Source organism: Dicentrarchus labrax, unplaced genomic scaffold (assembly GCF_905237075.1).
Source record: "Dicentrarchus labrax unplaced genomic scaffold, dlabrax2021, whole genome shotgun sequence".
Classification (NCBI taxonomy): domain Eukaryota; kingdom Metazoa; phylum Chordata; class Actinopteri; family Moronidae; genus Dicentrarchus; species Dicentrarchus labrax.
In genome coordinates, this window is record NW_026136709.1 from 21,621,951 (window position 1) to 21,639,378 (window position 17,428).

The 17,428-nt window shown below is 40.7% G+C and overlaps 1 protein-coding gene across 1 annotated transcript; it reads left to right on the forward strand.

The window, feature by feature from the left end:
* The first annotated feature begins 63 nt into the window (after positions 1-63).
* LOC127369405 (neutral cholesterol ester hydrolase 1) lies at positions 64-5,452 on the forward strand. The gene is made up of 5 exons (XM_051410773.1): positions 64-285; positions 1,671-1,893; positions 2,096-2,165; positions 2,647-2,818; positions 3,410-5,452. The coding sequence occupies exons 1-5, from the start codon at positions 151-153 to the stop codon at positions 4,028-4,030; spliced, it is 1,221 nt and encodes a 406-aa protein (XP_051266733.1). The 5' UTR covers positions 64-150; the 3' UTR covers positions 4,031-5,452.
* The last annotated feature ends 11,976 nt before the right edge of the window (positions 5,453-17,428 follow it).

Here is a 17,428-nt window from a genome sequence, read left to right on the forward strand (position 1 = left end):
CGCGAACCTAAAACCCGGCTTTTATTTTGAAATCAAGGTCATTCCTCCGCGTTTCGTCGCTCTCTGGCGGAGCCACTGATCGCCCGGGACCGGCCGAGTGTAATCCTGCATGAAACCGTGCGGCTTTTCAGGCAAGCACAGTCCGCCGCGATGAAGCTTCCTTTGGCCGGGGCCGTGCTGCTGTCGGCGGCCGCCTACTACGTCTACCTGCCGCTACCGAGCGGCGTGAGCGAGCCGTGGAAGCTGATGCTGCTGGACGCGCTGTTCCGGAGCTTCATGAAGGCGGTGAGAGCTGGAGGATGCACCGACAGGAGAGCAGAGGAGGACAGGTTGATGAGAGAGAGAGAGAGGGGGGGGAGGAGAGAGGTGGCAGGGTTAGAAAAACAAGAGTGTATTGGAATATAATTTATACTTTAATAGAGAAACTGTGGCATGAAACAGAGATAATATTCGAGATAATATTCGAGATATCAGTATTGCATTGATATTTGTGGAATAGCACAACCTGGTGTAGAGAATATATATATGTGGAATAGAAGAAAATAGAGTAGAAAACAGTAGAATTTGATAATACAGAGATTTTGAAATCATTAGATTCAGTAAATTTACCAGAATAAGAGATCAGATTCAGTAAGAATAGAGTAAAACATCAATACTATACTATATTATACAAGTTATAGTATAATATACAGTATAATTTAATGCTATATACTATGTATATGTAATTGAAAAGAATAGAATAGAGCACAAGTGGGCTGGGGAATACAGTATAACTTGATTTGAACGTTTTAAGGTAATTTTGAGGACTAAGTTTTGCTTCATGGGTTGAGAAACTTGCATTATCATCCATATAAAGACCTTTAACCCGGCTGCTGAGCGGCCTGCAACCTGCATCAACCTTGTGCACATGTGACAGAGCTGTAATTCCTATATAACATGTTCGATTTAACTTTTAAGCTCTTAAGCTCACCAAGTGGCACACCCTTAAAACTCTTTTCAGTCTTGCAGTGCGACAGGTTTTCACACCCTGCTCACTCTCTCCCTGCAGCAGTGCAGACTCCCACCTTTATTCCAGGGTTTTAATACTCAACACAACGGCAGGGAGAGACTCCGGATCACCTTTACAAACAAATACATAACAAGTTGTAAGTTTAAGGGCGTAAAACCAAGTGGTGGAAGTACTTTTACTCACATTTTCTGCCACTTTATCTACTACATTACTGCATTCGTTCATATTTATGATACAAAACATGTCAACAAATACACTATTATGTAATATTATTGATTAAGATAGAACTTTATTGATCCCTGAAGGGAAAGTCACAAGCTACGTAACAGATAAAATATATATGCAGCAACAATAAAGAACTTTTGTGTTGATTCTGGCGCCCCCTGTGGACTGAGGCGGTAGTGAAATAGCCAATTTTAGTACTGATGGTCTCCTGTGTGTATCTGAGTCATATAGAGGCAAACTGAGACTATTTCAGTTAAAAACTCCTCGTTCGTTTAAGTAAAAGATCTGAGTTCTTCTTCCACCTCTGATTTAAAACATTTCTGCTTCCACTCAAAGAAAACAAACTCTTCTAAAACTTTCCTCAAGTTGCTTTGACAGATGTTTAAAACTCAGCATGTAATAACTGACATGTGTGTGTGTTTGTTTGTGTTTCCAGAGTGACGTGGCTCACGCGCTGGGCGTGTGCCATCGGGTCCACCTGTTGAACCAGGTGGTGTCCTGGGTGGAGGTGATCGAGGCTCGCTCCGGCCCCACGGTGCTCGTGGCTGACTCCACGCTGGGCGGCGTGCCCACCCGGGTCTTCCAGCCGAAGGCGGGGAAGCAGCTGAAAAGAGGAGTCGTATACTTCCACGGAGGAGGATGGGCCCTCGGCAGTGGACGTGAGTGCTGAGTTTAAAACCCTAAAAGCAGCAGAAAAAGAAGATTTCTTTACTTTTTTAATAACTGTAGTCAAATTGTATTCCCACTTACAGTTTAGTCTGATAATAAAAAGCAACATTCATCACTGTGGAATATGATATGTGGGCTACATTAGTGTTTACAGGATATCGTGATCACTTACTGAGTCTGTCTGCGTCACAGGGATGCGATCATATGACCTGCTTTGTCGGAAGATGGCGGAGGACCTGGACTCTGTTGTCATGTCTGTGGAGTAAGTTCTGTCACATTACAGCGAAAGAAGGAAATGTTGTATTTGAGCCTCTAGTTGGTATTTTACAGTAACAAAGGTTTTTATTTCATCCATTATAATTCATTTGTGATTTCCAATGAAAGGCCAATATTGACATTTAGCAGTTCTTTAAATAGTGTATCTGAAAACACGTTTGTTCCCAAAGGTGGATGAAAGCTTCTTAAAAAAACTGTGTGAAAAAGGAGAACATTTGAATTAAAAATGACATATTTGGGGCTTTTCAAATCACTTTGTATTATATAAACTATAATTTGAGCTGCACTTGTCACAAAAAAAAAACAGTTTACAGTTAACTGCAGTGACCAGTGTCTACTAACATCAGAATTTGGGGACAAATATGGAAGAAAAATACATTTAAACCAATGAAGAAGCGCCCACTTTGCCCTTTAAAGTCTTATATAACACAATCATTCTGTCCTCCTGTGATGTCCTGTTGCTATAGTTACCGTCTCGCTCCAGAGGCCGTGTTCCCAGATCAGTACCACGATGCGTTAGCGGCGTCGCGGGCCTTCCTGTCCCCCGAGGTTTTAGAGCGCTACAGCATCGATCCGGAGAGGGTGTGTGTGTCCGGAGACAGCGCCGGAGGAAACCTCGCAGCTGCTGTGGCACAGGAGGTAAACAAAACAAACGCACACACGGAAATCTCACTCGAGGTGAGAGCTTAAAATTCTTCATCTGAAAGCTTAACACAAAGGTTTACAGCTCTTGTTTGTAAGGCTATTACTGTTTCTCAATCCTGGCTGGAAAAAAACCCAAGAAATGTTGATGTGATTGAAGTGCAGACAGCAGATCAGAGTCTCTCTGACACCAGCTGGGGTCAAAATGTGTGTTAGGTCAGCCAGAAATTATATTCTGAGGCATTTTACGCCCTGATAACAAGACAGTTGTGGTTGAAACACAAAGTTTTAAAGGCACTATGTGAAGTAAACTTACATCTTACACACAAAGTGGCATCCCAGATATTGAAGGTATTAAGTAATAAGGCCCTGTTTACACGCGTGGGTGGACGATGAACTGGGGTTGTTACTCATAGGGAACATAAAGCATCAAAGTGTATCTACTGGGCAACGTTTCCAACGATTACAGTCTGGGACTGGATTTAAAAAGTTTGTGCTTTCAGGCTCCCAAACCGCCGTTGTCGTGTAAACATAGTTATAGTTATATAGTTATATCATCTGTAATTTGATCTACAACCTGTCCCACAGCTCAGCTCAGATGACAGTCTGACAGTGAAGTTCAAGGTCCAGGCTCTGATCTACCCGGTGCTGCAGGCGCTCGACTTCTACACCCCGTCCTACCAGCAGAACCAGGCCGTGCCCATCCTCTACAGGCCCTACATGGCTCGTTTCTGGCTGCAGTACCTGGGCGCCGACTCCTCCCTGGAGCCCCTCCTGCTCGCTAACAACCACAGCTCCCTGGACCAGCCGACCATCAGCGCCAGCACCCGCTCCAAGCTGGACTGGACCGCTTTGCTCCCGGCTAAACGCAGGAAACACTTCCGGCCGGTCGTCAAAGAAACGGGATCGCCGGGGGTGATGGGCGAGCTGCCGGAGCTGATGGACGTGAGGGCGGCACCGCTGCTGGCGGAGCAAGGGGTTCTGGGTCGGACGCCTAAAGCATACGTGATGACCTGCGAGTATGACGTGCTGAGGGATGACGGGTTGATGTACGTCAGGCGCCTGCAGGACGCCGGCGTCACGGTGACCAGCGATCACTACGAGGACGGTTTTCACGGCTGCATGGTGTTTGCGTTCCTGCCGATGATGTCTAGCGTTGGACAGAGGAGCATGAACAACTACATCCACTGGCTGGAGCAGAATCTGTAGACAATCAATACAATCCAGGATCTGTATGGTCCGTGTGCGGAACCAAAGATGTCCTGGAGCAGAAAGTCTGGTACTTGAGAGCTCCTTGTTGGACCTGCAGAAAGACTTTGGTTATCATAAATGTAATCGTGGTCGATTCATTCCTGGTGAGAACTGATTACGCAGAATGTAAACATGGAGGAGGTCACTATAGTGTTAATGTTGGAAGATCTTAATAACATCTCGTGGATGTGCAGCGATTAAAGCCGCAAACGTGCATTCAAACACGTCTTTTATGAGCAAATAAATCAACGCAGTGTAGTTTAAAATCTGGAATTCGAATGGACCACAAAGCGTCCTCGCTGGACCCTGAAACCAAAATGTTTTCCAATCAAATGTAACCAAAGAAAGTGACGCTTTCACACTTACGTCAAAGGCCATAAATCCAATGCAACAGTTTGGAGAGTGACAGTATACTTCAACGCTCATTATTTTCAAGACAAACAAAAATCCTGGAGTTTACAGAAGGGCTAACGAGGTTTATGTTCAATAACAGAACATTGTTAAAACACTAGAGCTACAGGACGCTCTCTAGTAAAACCACTGCTATTAGTATCAGTTTTTAAAAATGTCTACACTTACTGTACGTAGATATAATACGGGCTAGGCTCATCTGTGTTGAACAGACAACCAAATTTTGAAGATGTTACAAGATAAAAGTGACATATAATCACACTAAAATTAGTTTTCAGGTGTAACTAGCTAGCTCACGATTGATGTAGAATAGTCAGTTATCATCGACATATACAGATAGATGGACCTTGCGTCTCCACTTTCTGCCACTGTACGCAAGTGAAAACAAAATATTCTGGTTATGGCCGCTGCTATCTTGCGCTGGTAGCGTCATTTGAGTCAGAATTAAAACTTATAATAAAAAGCGAACACTCGAACACATCAACGTAATAAAAATTACCTAAAAATTACCTAAAAAAAGCTTAGCACACAGCATATCTGAGTACAGGGAAGGAGAAAGTTGCCATTGGAGTTTTAAAATCATGAACACAAACACATCAGAGTCGTCCGGTTAAACTGTCTGTTACGGTTGTTAATGGTGTTTATTTGATGTTTAATAAACAGATAAAACATTGGATATAAAGCATCGATATAAAAGTCAACAACCTTCGAGGGGAAACATCTGGACAAATTAAAACTCTGGTATGATTTTGTAAGTAACTGTAAATGATGAGCTTTGAATAAGTTGCCTAACAGACTAGTCTTAGAGCTCAAAGTCACTCTTCAAGTTTATCTTCAGCTTTTATTCTTTTACGATGCACTGAGACACTGAAACAGTTTGCTCACACACACACAAACAGGCCAGTCAAGGTTACAGTGTGTGTGTGTGTGTGTGTGTGTGTGTGTGTGTGTGTGTGTGTGTTCGTGTGTGTGTAAAAGTATGCCAGAGTTCACATCTGTCACTGGATTGTGCAATATTGTATGTTTAAAAGTATCCCTCGCCCTCTGTAACTCCACTCTCTGATGACCACTGTACTGCAGAGCCAATGCAATGACGACGACGACGACGATGATGATGATGATGATGACGATGATGATAGCTGTGAAATTTATGCGAGAATTACTGTATCACCACGACAGAAGAGATCCCAAATGGACTATCATGTTCCCCCTCCCCTCAGCCGCTGCTGGCCCCAAAACTAATATAATGAACCGACGACAGCGAGCGTCAGACAGACTCGGTGTTTGGCTTTCGGCCCACGAACGCAGCGAGCCAAGAGCGTAGCAGAAACACTGAGCCGAGTGTGGTCATTACAAGGGCTTCACATTATTCAGAAAGAACATGTTGGAAGTGTATCAGCGACTGTCAGGAGGTTTTCTTCTTTCCTTAAAAGTAAAATAAGTCACTCATGAATAAGAAATGTGGATTTTTGAGGCGACTGTGGAGAAGAGACTTTTTGAATGTTTCTCAAGTGCTGTGATTTTTTTTTTAATGCTGTATGTGAAATTACGCATTAAATGGGTTTTATACTGTATAAATAAGGTTTTAATACGAGTCGGGTTTGGCAACAGGTTGTTTCAGTCGAGCAAATATAGAAAACTGGCCCCAGATGTGCTCCTGCAGCGCTAATAAAGCCCATAAGTTAGCTGCTTTATTGGCTTCTGTGACAACTCTAGTGGTTTATAGGGAGCAGGATCACAATATTTCTTGTTTTCTTTATGTTATTGTTTTAATAATGTACTGTATAATCCGGTGAGGATGTCAGTGCACACACACACACACACGTATACATACACATATATATATATATATGTATACGTGTGTGAAAGCATAACAGTGTTTAACTATGATTACGAGGACTAAGAGCTGCTGCGCCTGTAGAGGGCGTCCGGTGGCCATATTGGAGGTTAAACAGAGCATTTGGCATTTGATATAAGAGCTTAAAGCACAAGTGATCATTTAGTCACAATTAGCTAAATTAAATGTTTTTAAAAAAGTGCTGATGTGCTTTTTAGTTCTACAGTATAAATTGCTTAAATTTTGCTCTTAAAAAAACATGTATATGTAAATTTATGACACAAAGAGCTGTAATAATTAGTTAATTGAGAATGAATCAGCAACGTTTGAGTCCTATTTCAAGAAAAATGTGTCAAGAAGAAACGTTTGCTGCTCAAATGTGAAGATTTTCTCCTTTTTTCTTTCTTTTAAACTCACTGTAAACTGAATATCTTTGGACTTTTGACATTATTCCTTATTTGCTGTTGCTGCTGTTCAAGTATTAATTTTAAATAATCATTAGTTGCAGCTGTAATCACGTTAAACACCATTTCATGTCACACTGAGCAGCATTTTACATGATTAATTCAGATTTAAACGTTGGGGGTTTCCAGACATTTCCCATGCATTTTAAACCTCCAGTGAAGTACATGTTAAATGCTTGATACCTACCCATATTAATGAGACCAAGATGTAGATATTTGGTTAAAATAAGAATATTTAAAGTCTTTACCATCCTGTTATGGTTCAGTTTTTATGTTTTTTTGTTTAGAAAGTGAGTGTCAACCTCCAGAATGGCTCCAGATGTAGGTCGTTTGGTGATTTGAGACGCTGTAATTGCATTTAATTCCTCTATATTGTACTAATTGATTGAATTGTGATGTAACGGGGGCTTAAGTGGGAAAACCTACTGTATCTGCACACAATGTAAAAATGTTCACAATTTACTATTTTTTATGATTTATTTATGAAAAACAAAGATTATAATGACACATATAGAGATGTTTTTGTTGCTTGTTCTGTGCAAAAATCACAAATCACACAAATAAAGTTAATATCCCTAATAAACAGCCTGTAAGTGTACTTTGTGTAAGACTACAAATCAGTAGTTATTAACTATTAGGTTTTTGTTTATCATTACTGATGGAATTAATAACTTCAAAAACTAATTTTTAATGATAGTTTATATGGTTATCAATAACATATATATTAGTGGGTATTAAATATATAGTTGTTTTTAATAAAGTTAATTTTACTTATTAATTATTACAAATATAGCAATTCTATTAATAAATGTGTTGTATTATGTCACTATTTATAATTATCAGTTATCATATGTACAATTATTTATGATTATTTATGATTATTGGTTACCATGGATATCAAATATATTGTATTTTTAATTAAAACCACTGGTATTAGTGACTAAATCACAGTTTAGTTAAGTTATTAGTTATGTTATCGTTATTATATATCACTATTAATAATTATTAGTTATAAAAGTTATAAAAAATTAATTGTTCATTAAAAAACAATTATGTAATTATTAATTGACAGTTATTGATTATAGAGATTATAGAGGTTTTTATGGGTCAGTATCTAATTTCAAAATAAAAGTCTGACACGGGAGATGGCGCCAAATCCTCCTCCTCCTCTGCACCGGCCTCCCATCAGTAAATCAGCTGTTATAAATAAGTGAAGATATCATTTATCAGAGGAATCATCTGTGTTTTATTCCTTTTGTTCTCCCTTTTCATGTCAGATTTATGAAGACCATAAAATTTAAGGGTTTTTCTGTGATGGATTTACACTTCAATACTTTTTTTTTAATCCCTGGATTCAGACGTTGGTTGTGATTTATGCCTGTGATCTGTGAACTTTCTCCATGTGTCATCCTGGTGGAAGTTTCCTCACCTCTCGCTGGATATCAAAAGAGACAAAACCCCCACTTCTGTTTCTGTCCTTCTCCGTGCTTCACTTCTATCTCCTACTGACACAAGCTCTAGCTCTCTTCAAGTCAAAGCCTGCAGAGGGAACAGAAACCAAATCCATCAGGTCATCGCGTGACAGAATGCAACGTGCCTGTCAGATCATGTGATCAGGAAAGGTGAGCAGAAAACACGCTTCTCCTGACAGACAGGTTTTGTTGTTTGTGTGCCATTAGCAGCCAAAAACCCAGCATCACCAGACTCGCATCTGGAGTGGCCACGGGGCATTTGCTCGGTGTTTGTCTGCTCACATCTAACACAGTTGATTAGTGTGCGATTGCCCATCAGGACCTGATTACTGTGTGTGTGGGTGGTGGATCTGCAACGCTGCAGCCTGCTGCCAAACAGGCCGCACGACTGAGTGCTTAGTTCTGTACGAGTATCCACTCAGCCATTGTTTTTCCATAACCACTAAATCCCATTTAGATTCACAGCAGAGCAGAGAGCTTATCCCAGCATGCACTTTGTTCACGGATCAAGAGGGTGGATCTTTTAAAGTCCACAATTCAAGATAGAATAAGTTATAGGAGGTCAGCAAGAGTCTGAGACATGCAGATTTATTTCTTTTTAGCCTGAATTTAGAGGAAACATTAGGTTTAACCCTTGCAGCTCTCGGTATCCCCTAACCCACGCGGCCTGCCTCTAGCGGCACGCTGAGGGATCGGAAATATATATGTTTTAATTAAATAAAACTGAGATCACTGCAGTGTAATTTCTAATAAGTTTTGCATTTATATTCTTGTAATTTGTAATATTTTGTTACAGTATCAGCGTGCTACGTAGTCACGTTCATGCCCGTAGCGCACGCAGACATCCAGAACAGCCTTCAATACTCACATTTAAGAAGCTGGAAGCAGATAATCTTTAGCATTTTTGCTTAAAAAACCACTGAAACAACAGTTTGATTATTTTATTAGTTAACCAACCAATCTAATAATGTTTTTAAATGAAATTAATTCATAAAAAAAAACACATAATAATATCAAAATACTACAAAATTTCAAATGAAAATACTAAACTGAGATCACAGCAGTGTCATTTAAAATAAGTTTTGCATTTCCTGTTTCCAGGTTTCAATATCAGCCTGCTACGTAGTCACATTCATGCACGTAGTGTACGCATACATGCATGATTAGTTACAATCTTAAATGTGATGGTAATATGGTAAACAGAGGTCAAATTAACGGCTGAAAAACCGAGAAATCTAGCATCCAAACGGGGAACTACTGGGAAGAGAAGTGTGGACCAGGAGGATTTAGGATTTAACAACAGTGAGCCATAAATAATCTTATTATTAGGAATAAACCGGCCTCCTGTATGAACTAGCTGTAGCTGAACAGGTCCGGCCTGAGATTGTACGCCGGTGTTAAAAGCTTGAGAAACACTGCTGTACTGTACTTGTGGATCTGTGTGCACTGTACCTGATTACTAAATGACAGGATATATAGTGCAGGGGGGAGGAGGGAGCTCATATATTGCTCCAGGGCCCCCTTTGAGCATAATCCATCCATACCTCAGGGTCTCATATGCAGACATTTCCACTCCACCCAGGCGGGAATTTAAACAAAAAAACACTTTCATGCAACTTTTCACACTGACGTTAATTAAAAAAAAACATCAGGTGTGACACACAGGAGAAGATTAAAAAACAGTGATGTGACGCTCGGCTGTAGTGTGAACATATATTTAGTGCATGTCTGTGTTTGACCCCGTGGAGGCCCGACTTCCTCCCTGCCCCCTGGTGCCACTCGTTAATCACCGGGTGCAGAGATGATCATTTCTAAGAAAAACAGAGGCGCCGGGAGCGAAAACAAACCGGCGAGAATGTGAAAGGAAAGCCGGAGCGGCGGGGAATTCATGAGGGAGAATGTTATCGCTGCGAGTAAAGGTCATATTGTTCACTTCTTCCTGACAGGCGGAGAGAGAGAGAGAGAGAGAGAGAGAGAGAGAGAGAGAGAGAGAGAGAGAGGGGAGGGAGTGTAAGTCAATTTGGAAAGAGGTGGAGGGGGCGAGCAAGGGAGGGTGAGACTGCAAAAAGGGGAAAGAGAGAGAGAGAGAGAGAGGGAGGACAGAGAAAGATTGGTGGGGAGGAAACCACAATGTGGGGCCTCAAACTGCACAAGGACACATTCTGTATGTTTGCACACACAAAGACATGGACTCCACACACACATGGCCAAAAGTATGTGGACACCTGAGTATCATGTGATTGCAGAACTGTTATCAATCTGCTGCTCTAACAGCCTCCTGGTTTCAGACTTTCAACCAGATTTTAAAACCAGGCTGCAAGGGATTTGATCCCATTCAGACACACGTGTGCAGGCTACTTTTTTTATGTGTTTTGGACTTTGGTAATGTTGTCTACGTGCTTCTTGTACACTACAACCGAGTCTGGTTCCCATACTCTATTCCCATTGTATGCCTACAGTTTGGTAGACTGACTGAAGTCTACGTAGAAAACTTCAGGTCTCTTAAGTCTTTGTACTCAAGTCCTATTTTGAGTTTGGAGTCCTAAAGAAGGCCAATGCAGTATTCACCAAATTTAATGCCATTTAACAACCGGAATGAAATTATTTTTTTCCAACTCTGAAACCTGATTGGCTGCTGTCTGATTGGTTCAAACAAAGAATTAAGTGTTGACCTGCTGGGATTGAATAAAGATAACTGTTTTTGGACTTGGCGGAAGGTGTCAAGTCTTCTCAAGTTAAAAAAGGCTCAAGTCCAAGTGAAGATAGAGTCATTGATGTTAGAGTCAAGTTGCAAGTTGAGGCTAAAGTCATCAAATTTGTATATCGAGTCTGACTCCAAGTCCAAGTCATGTGACCACATGAGTCCGAGCCTCTAGTTCAATGCATATTTATTCAGGGAAAAAGGCTCCCTGGACTAATCTGCAGAGCGTACTACATTTTAATAATCTCGTTCCTTTGGAATAATTTAAACCCACATTCTATGTAATTGGATTTAGTCTCACCCATCTGTGTTTGATGTCTGTTGTGTTTTATTTCTAGTTAACTGATGTGCTATCAGGTCTTTCTTTGGAAAAAGAGATTTCAATCTCAAGGGACCTCCAGGTCAAGCAAAAAATTACAAAGAGCATTAGTGACGTTGGGTCATAAGGTTGGTTCACCCCAAAGCGTTGGATGGCGTTGAGGTCAGTCAGAGCTCTGTGAAGAGGAAGATCTTAAAGATGACATTGTGTTTAACAGTACAGTCACATCTCTAAGTCCAAGATCAAACTAATACCGTATCATATCCAAGCAATCCGACAGTGAGATTAAAGGCATGAATCGAGACCACAAATTAATAAATCGTGCACAACAATTTGGTTTTTTTTAACACGTTGAGCCCAAACCACGACGAAGCTCTCAGTCTCTCTAGAAATTATATCACAATTTACACTCAGTGTCAACAGTCAACCAGTGCAGGAAGTAGCCCGTTTATATATCGAGGAGGAAAGTGAGGGCGTGGAGCCTGGTGGTGGATGGACGACTCTGACTTTAATAGAGGAGATGCAGGAGTTCGTGTCCCCTCACATAAAAGCTTAACCTCAACCATATTGTAGTCGCCATGTGTGTTGAATACAATAATTTAAAACCCATTAGATGTAATTTGGGGGTTTGCTCTTATGTGGTGATTTCAGTTGTGAAACACAGATGTAGACCAGAAGACAGCGGTGTCCACATACCTTTGACCATGTAGAGCAGATAAAGACAAAAAAATAAGCATGTTCACACATGTACTGGCATGTAAACACCTCGGACACGACGGCTCACTTCAGAGGACATTGACTTACAGACTCTAACAGTAACTTTAACCACTGCCTGTCTAACCATAACTTTAAACATATTCACCCTAAAATTTAACATTATTGGGACTTTTTGTCCCCAAAAAGGAGGGCGAGTCCCCACAATGTGACTGTGTAAACTGACTCATGTCCCCACAACATGATAAATACATGTTCAGATTTTAGTAACTGTATCTGGAGGGGGGTCTCTCTCTCTCTCTCTCTCTCTCTCTCTCTCTCTCTCTGTCTCTCTCTCTCGGGAGTGGCAGCCTCCTTGATCGCCCTCTTCCTTCTGAACTCCTGATTCCTGAAATGAAATGAAGCAGTGAGTGAGCAGCCTTTAACACACACACACACACACACACACACACGTACACACACACACACACACACACACACACACGAACGTCAACATAAAAAATAAAAATCTGACAAAAGAAGCAAGTGGAGCCAAAAAAAGTTTGGAAACTTTGGAAAGTCCCCAAAAGTTTCCTGTTTTCTCATTGGTCAGCTGTCGGGTTCTTGTGTGCCCATTGGTCGCCTCGGTTGTCCCACCTCTCCCTTCCCGAGGTGTGTGTGTGTGTGTGTGTGTGTGTGTGTGTGTGTGTGTGTGTGTGTGTGTGTGTGTGTGTGTGTGTGTGGGAGTGCGTGTGTTTGTGCCAGATATCAGTGATATTGTTAGGTCCTGTGTTCTTTCTAATGGGAGGGTTAAAATTAATACAGTGTGTGTGTGTGTGTGTGTGTGTGTGTGTGTGTGTGTGTGTGTGTGTGTGCAAGTAGGGTGTTTACCTTGGCAAGCACTCAGGGAGAGAAAGAGAGAGTGACTTAAATTTAGAGTATGTTAGTTTTCACAGTTGTTTTAATAGATAATATCTATGTTTATATTAATAATCTTTAATTTCCACAAACACTACAACGATGCGGACGGTTTACTGTTCACACACTTACTCTAAAGTAAGTCTGAAATAAAAAATATTCATGTTTTTTTGACCCAAAGTCCCCATAGTGTGAAAGTGTAAACACATTTTTGTCCCCCCGACATGATTAATACACACATTCATCTTTCTTAACCATGATGAAGTTCTTTTCCATTAATATAGATTCATTGCTTCATTAATTTCCCTGCTTTGGCAATGTTGACGTTTATGTGAGTAAAACTGATTTGAGTTCAGTCAGACGGAGAATTATGGATTTTAAAAAGTCCCCTCGATTGCCAGCAACAAATACCGAACACCTCATTAAACAAGCTTATGAACTCAGCTAAAGAAAAACAACAACAGCAAGTAAAGAAAAGATGAAGCACTAACACGGTTCAATGCACCGCCTGTCTCTAAATTCAAGTTCTATCTTGTCTTCCAACAACTTAACAGGTCCAGAAAACATTTACTTTATCATTTATTTAGCCAGAAAATAAACAACTCTGAGCATCGCACTGTAGGCCGACACCACATCACCGTTCCTCTACCAGTACAAGTACTAGCTACCTTTACATGGAGCCTAATATTAAGATTATAATCGATTTAATCATCTCGACGTAAATGCGTGGGGACGTACATTTCTCCACTTCAAGGAGAATTTGTTCCTGATACAAATTCTTACAGATCTTAACTTTACTGGACGCCGCGACGGTAGAAAAACACCTGAAATAACGACATATTCAAATAAAGTCCACACATAAGTTAAAGAAGCACACAGTTGTTCCCATTATGTGCGTCAGTGTATGTAAACACCAGATCGTGTTAGATACACAGTTCGAAATGATTTCTATCAGAATGAACTGTGTGATCTGATCGTCATTGTACACAAAGAACAGCTGAGGTACCTGGGAATCCAGGTGGGCCGCCCCATGAACAACTTTCTGAATTATAATATGTACAATACCCAAGTTTCCAACCACACATAGGTCACATTTTAACTGGATTTTCCAAAAAAATGGCAGAATAAAATGCCAATTTGTGCGTGTTTCCATCCATTACTGTTATGTGAATATTGGGAGTCGGTTCATTGAGATAAGCAGTAGGTAACAAAACATATTTTCCCATCATGAAAAACCTTTCAGTGCCGTTCTCTTCTCTTCTTTCAATGACGAAATACGGACCAGTTCTGATATAACAGACGCTAGCACTGTCACTTCTTACACACACACACACACCTAGCATTAGCTCATAGCTGACAGTAAGAGGGATTCTTGAGGGATTTTGTAATCGATAAACCAACACTTTCCCAGCTCAGCCCCAAGTATAATCTTTTTTTGCAATGTTTTGAGGGTTTTTTAAGTTGTTTTTTTACACGCTAATTGACATTTGGCATGAAAACAGGTGGATTTAAACCCACCTATTAATCTCTGCTTTAGCAAGACCGTCCTATCTCAGGTCAATGCAGCAGATTTGAGAGGAAGCTGAGGGGGTTGGGGGAGAGGTAGAGAGACAGAATAGGAAGACAAAGAGATGGCAAGAAATGGCAGAAGAAAGAGCAAACAAAGAAAAACAAAGAGAGAGTGAGTCAGACACAAAGAGAACGAGAGAGAGGAAGAACGAGGGCAGAGGGGAGTGGAAGACAGAGTTTGGAAGGCGGCTGAAGAGGGAGGGAGTCGACTTTGCGGGGGAGTCGGTCAGTTCTCCTCTCCGTAACCCCATCAAAACTTGGCCGCTGTTCAGAAATACACTCACACTCTGTGTGTTTGGGCCCGTATTAATCACCACACGAGGGACTGAAATCTGTTCACATTAAGGGGACTTAAATGCAATTTCTGGACAAAAAGCTCGTCATCAGAAGGTAAAAGATTCATTTTAGGGTTAAGACTTAGGGTTAGACGTGTAGCGGTGCTGGTTAAGGTTAGGATAAGCCTCCGGGGGGGTTAATATAAATCAATGAAGAGTCCTCTTAAGTGACAAAATCAGGTCAGCGTGTGTGAAAGACAGAATATTTATGTCTCTCTGCAGCTCGTTCTGAGGATGCTCTCATGGTTTCAACGTTGACCTTCACATATTCTCTGTGCTCTTTATCACACAAACACACACACAGCTAACAGACTCCGTTACCCCCAGCAGGCCCTGCGAGGCGTAGCGGTGGAGCGCAGTGAAACCTAAGCGCAGAGCGTCTCCCGGGGGACGGCGGGGCGTAGGAGCCAGATTGAGGCCAGATGTTGCAGATGCAGGAACGAAGCACACTGGACCAGGATCCATTTATAGGCTCAGCCCGTCTCGAAGCACATAAATACACTGATAACGACGAGAGTCATGACTGCTCACTGTGCAAACCTTCTAATTCAAGTCTTTTTCTTTCTGTCTGATTGTACCATCCAACCATGTTCTCTAAAATGCTTCTGTGGTCAGTCTAAAAATAAGGTTTCTTTTCCAGAGTTGTTCAAAGTTGTTTGGGGTTTTCACTGTAAAGCACCATCGAATGGAGTGTTTAGGGGTTCAAAAAGGGTTTTAAAAAATGTAAAAATGTCTAAATAACGGGATATTTGTGGCGTTATAGTGATGTGCAAGATGGGAAAATAAGTTTTTGGAACATTTTTAGTGTTAAAACTGAACATTTTAAATATCTATGATGTAACATTTATGAGGATCTACTGGTATAATATTCAGAGGATTTTTTAAATTAATGTATAATCACCTGAAAATAAGAATCATTGTGTTTTTGTTATCTTAAAATTTGCCCTTTTTGTCCACAGAGGGAGCAGGTCCTCTTTCTACATTAGCCCAGAACGGACAAACTAAACACTGACTCCATATAGGATCTTTAGTTTGTCCTACACACTGGGAAAGCGAGTGGTATTCAAAATGTTTGCAATCTGCAACTTCACTGCTAGATGCCACTAAAACTGGTCCTTTAATTGTATGGATGATTAACTTTAAAGATTTTTATGCTTTTTATTTTACTTGAAGGAGTTGTGATACTTTATTTTGTGTTACTGTTAGTGTACATAAGATATTTACAACTTTGGCAATTTAAACGGGTCTCAAATGTTCTGCTTTCTATCGCTGACTGATACAAGACCACAGAGAGCCAGAAAGCAGAATTTACTGTTCCAAACATTAAAGTGTGAGAAAGGTTTTTCCCTGGGAAAACCCCCGTGGCACAAAGAGAGAAATGATCCTGTTTTAATTTCTAGTTTGTAATAAACAGCAAAAGAAGGACTAGTCAGCAACAACGAACAACAGAACTGAAGAAGCTGAATCTGATGAGCACTCTAACTAGCAAATTGAACTGTACTTTCATTCATTGATGCTAAAATAAATGTACTTGCACCATGATATTCCTCTGTGGATCACTTTCTGACACTACAGCGACTAAAATGAAGAACTTTCTCAAATAAAAACATCACTTTTGACCTCTTTATGTGGGTAATTCTGAGTGGGCATAAATCTTCTGTCATTAATCCTATCTCACAATATCAGAATATACAGTATCAAGACATTGCAGTCAGCTTCAGTGTAATGTAACATTGTCTACAAGACCTAACACACCCAGAGACATTAGACCAAGAGGAGTCAAACAGAGGCTGCAGGTCAACAAGTTATTGTCCGCCTTTTATTTTTGGATGGTTATAGTTCAACAATAAAGGTAAACTAGGTTACAACTGTTTTGTCTTTCATACTGACCTCAAAATTCTTTCACAATGTACTTTATCCTCTAACTGGGTGGACACAATGCTGACTGAACAAGAACATCATGTTTTTGTTACGCAGCCCGATAAAGAAACCCATCAGCTTCCAAGAATCTCCCATCATTCAGTGTCCGTTAATGAGACAGTGACTGAACAAACTGAAAAACAGTAAAGTTTGTGTCCTTAAAAACCCTTTTTTTCCTGACATACTTCACGTCAGAAAGAAACATGATGGATGTACAGTCGGATGGTGATGAAACCTTTTATTCAAAGAACCTGACGTCTTGGTTGCAGTTGCAAATAAAGTCATGTCTGCCAAAGAATCTGAAGAAAAGCTTAATGTATGGTTTATTATTTATGGTTATATTAACTAAATCAGTGTGCTGCCACTCAGTGATGCACAATATATGAATTTATGTCCTAGATTTAATGTAAGTGATTAAAAAACCTGTATTAAAAGTCATGTACGTGCCAAAATCCAGCTGCTGTGCCACTGTGAGCATGTTTTAAAACATTATCTGTGATCATATTCTGAAGTAAACTGTGTTTTTCTCACAGTGAAGCTCAAGCACACAGATCTGCAGCAGTGATATGAGCGTTCACAATAAACTCTAAAGGCTATCTGTGTTTTTCCAGCGCACAAATGAAACAATAATCGCTGCAGGAGAAATTCATAGAGGGAAAAATCTCTTGTTCTCCAGGCCGGCCCCGCCTCCTCCTCCTCCTCCTCCTCCTCCTCCTG

Excerpts from the sequence above, each read along its gene's own strand:
- LOC127369405 (XM_051410773.1), top strand. The coding sequence starts at position 151 with ATGAAGCTTCCTTTGGCCGGGGCCGTGCTGCTGTCGGCGGCCGCCTAC. Across the intron at positions 286-1,670 it reads TCCGGAGCTTCATGAAGGCG|AGTGACGTGGCTCACGCGCT; the intron begins GTGAGAGCTGGA and ends TTGTGTTTCCAG. Across the intron at positions 1,894-2,095 it reads ATGGGCCCTCGGCAGTGGAC|GGATGCGATCATATGACCTG; the intron begins GTGAGTGCTGAG and ends TCTGCGTCACAG.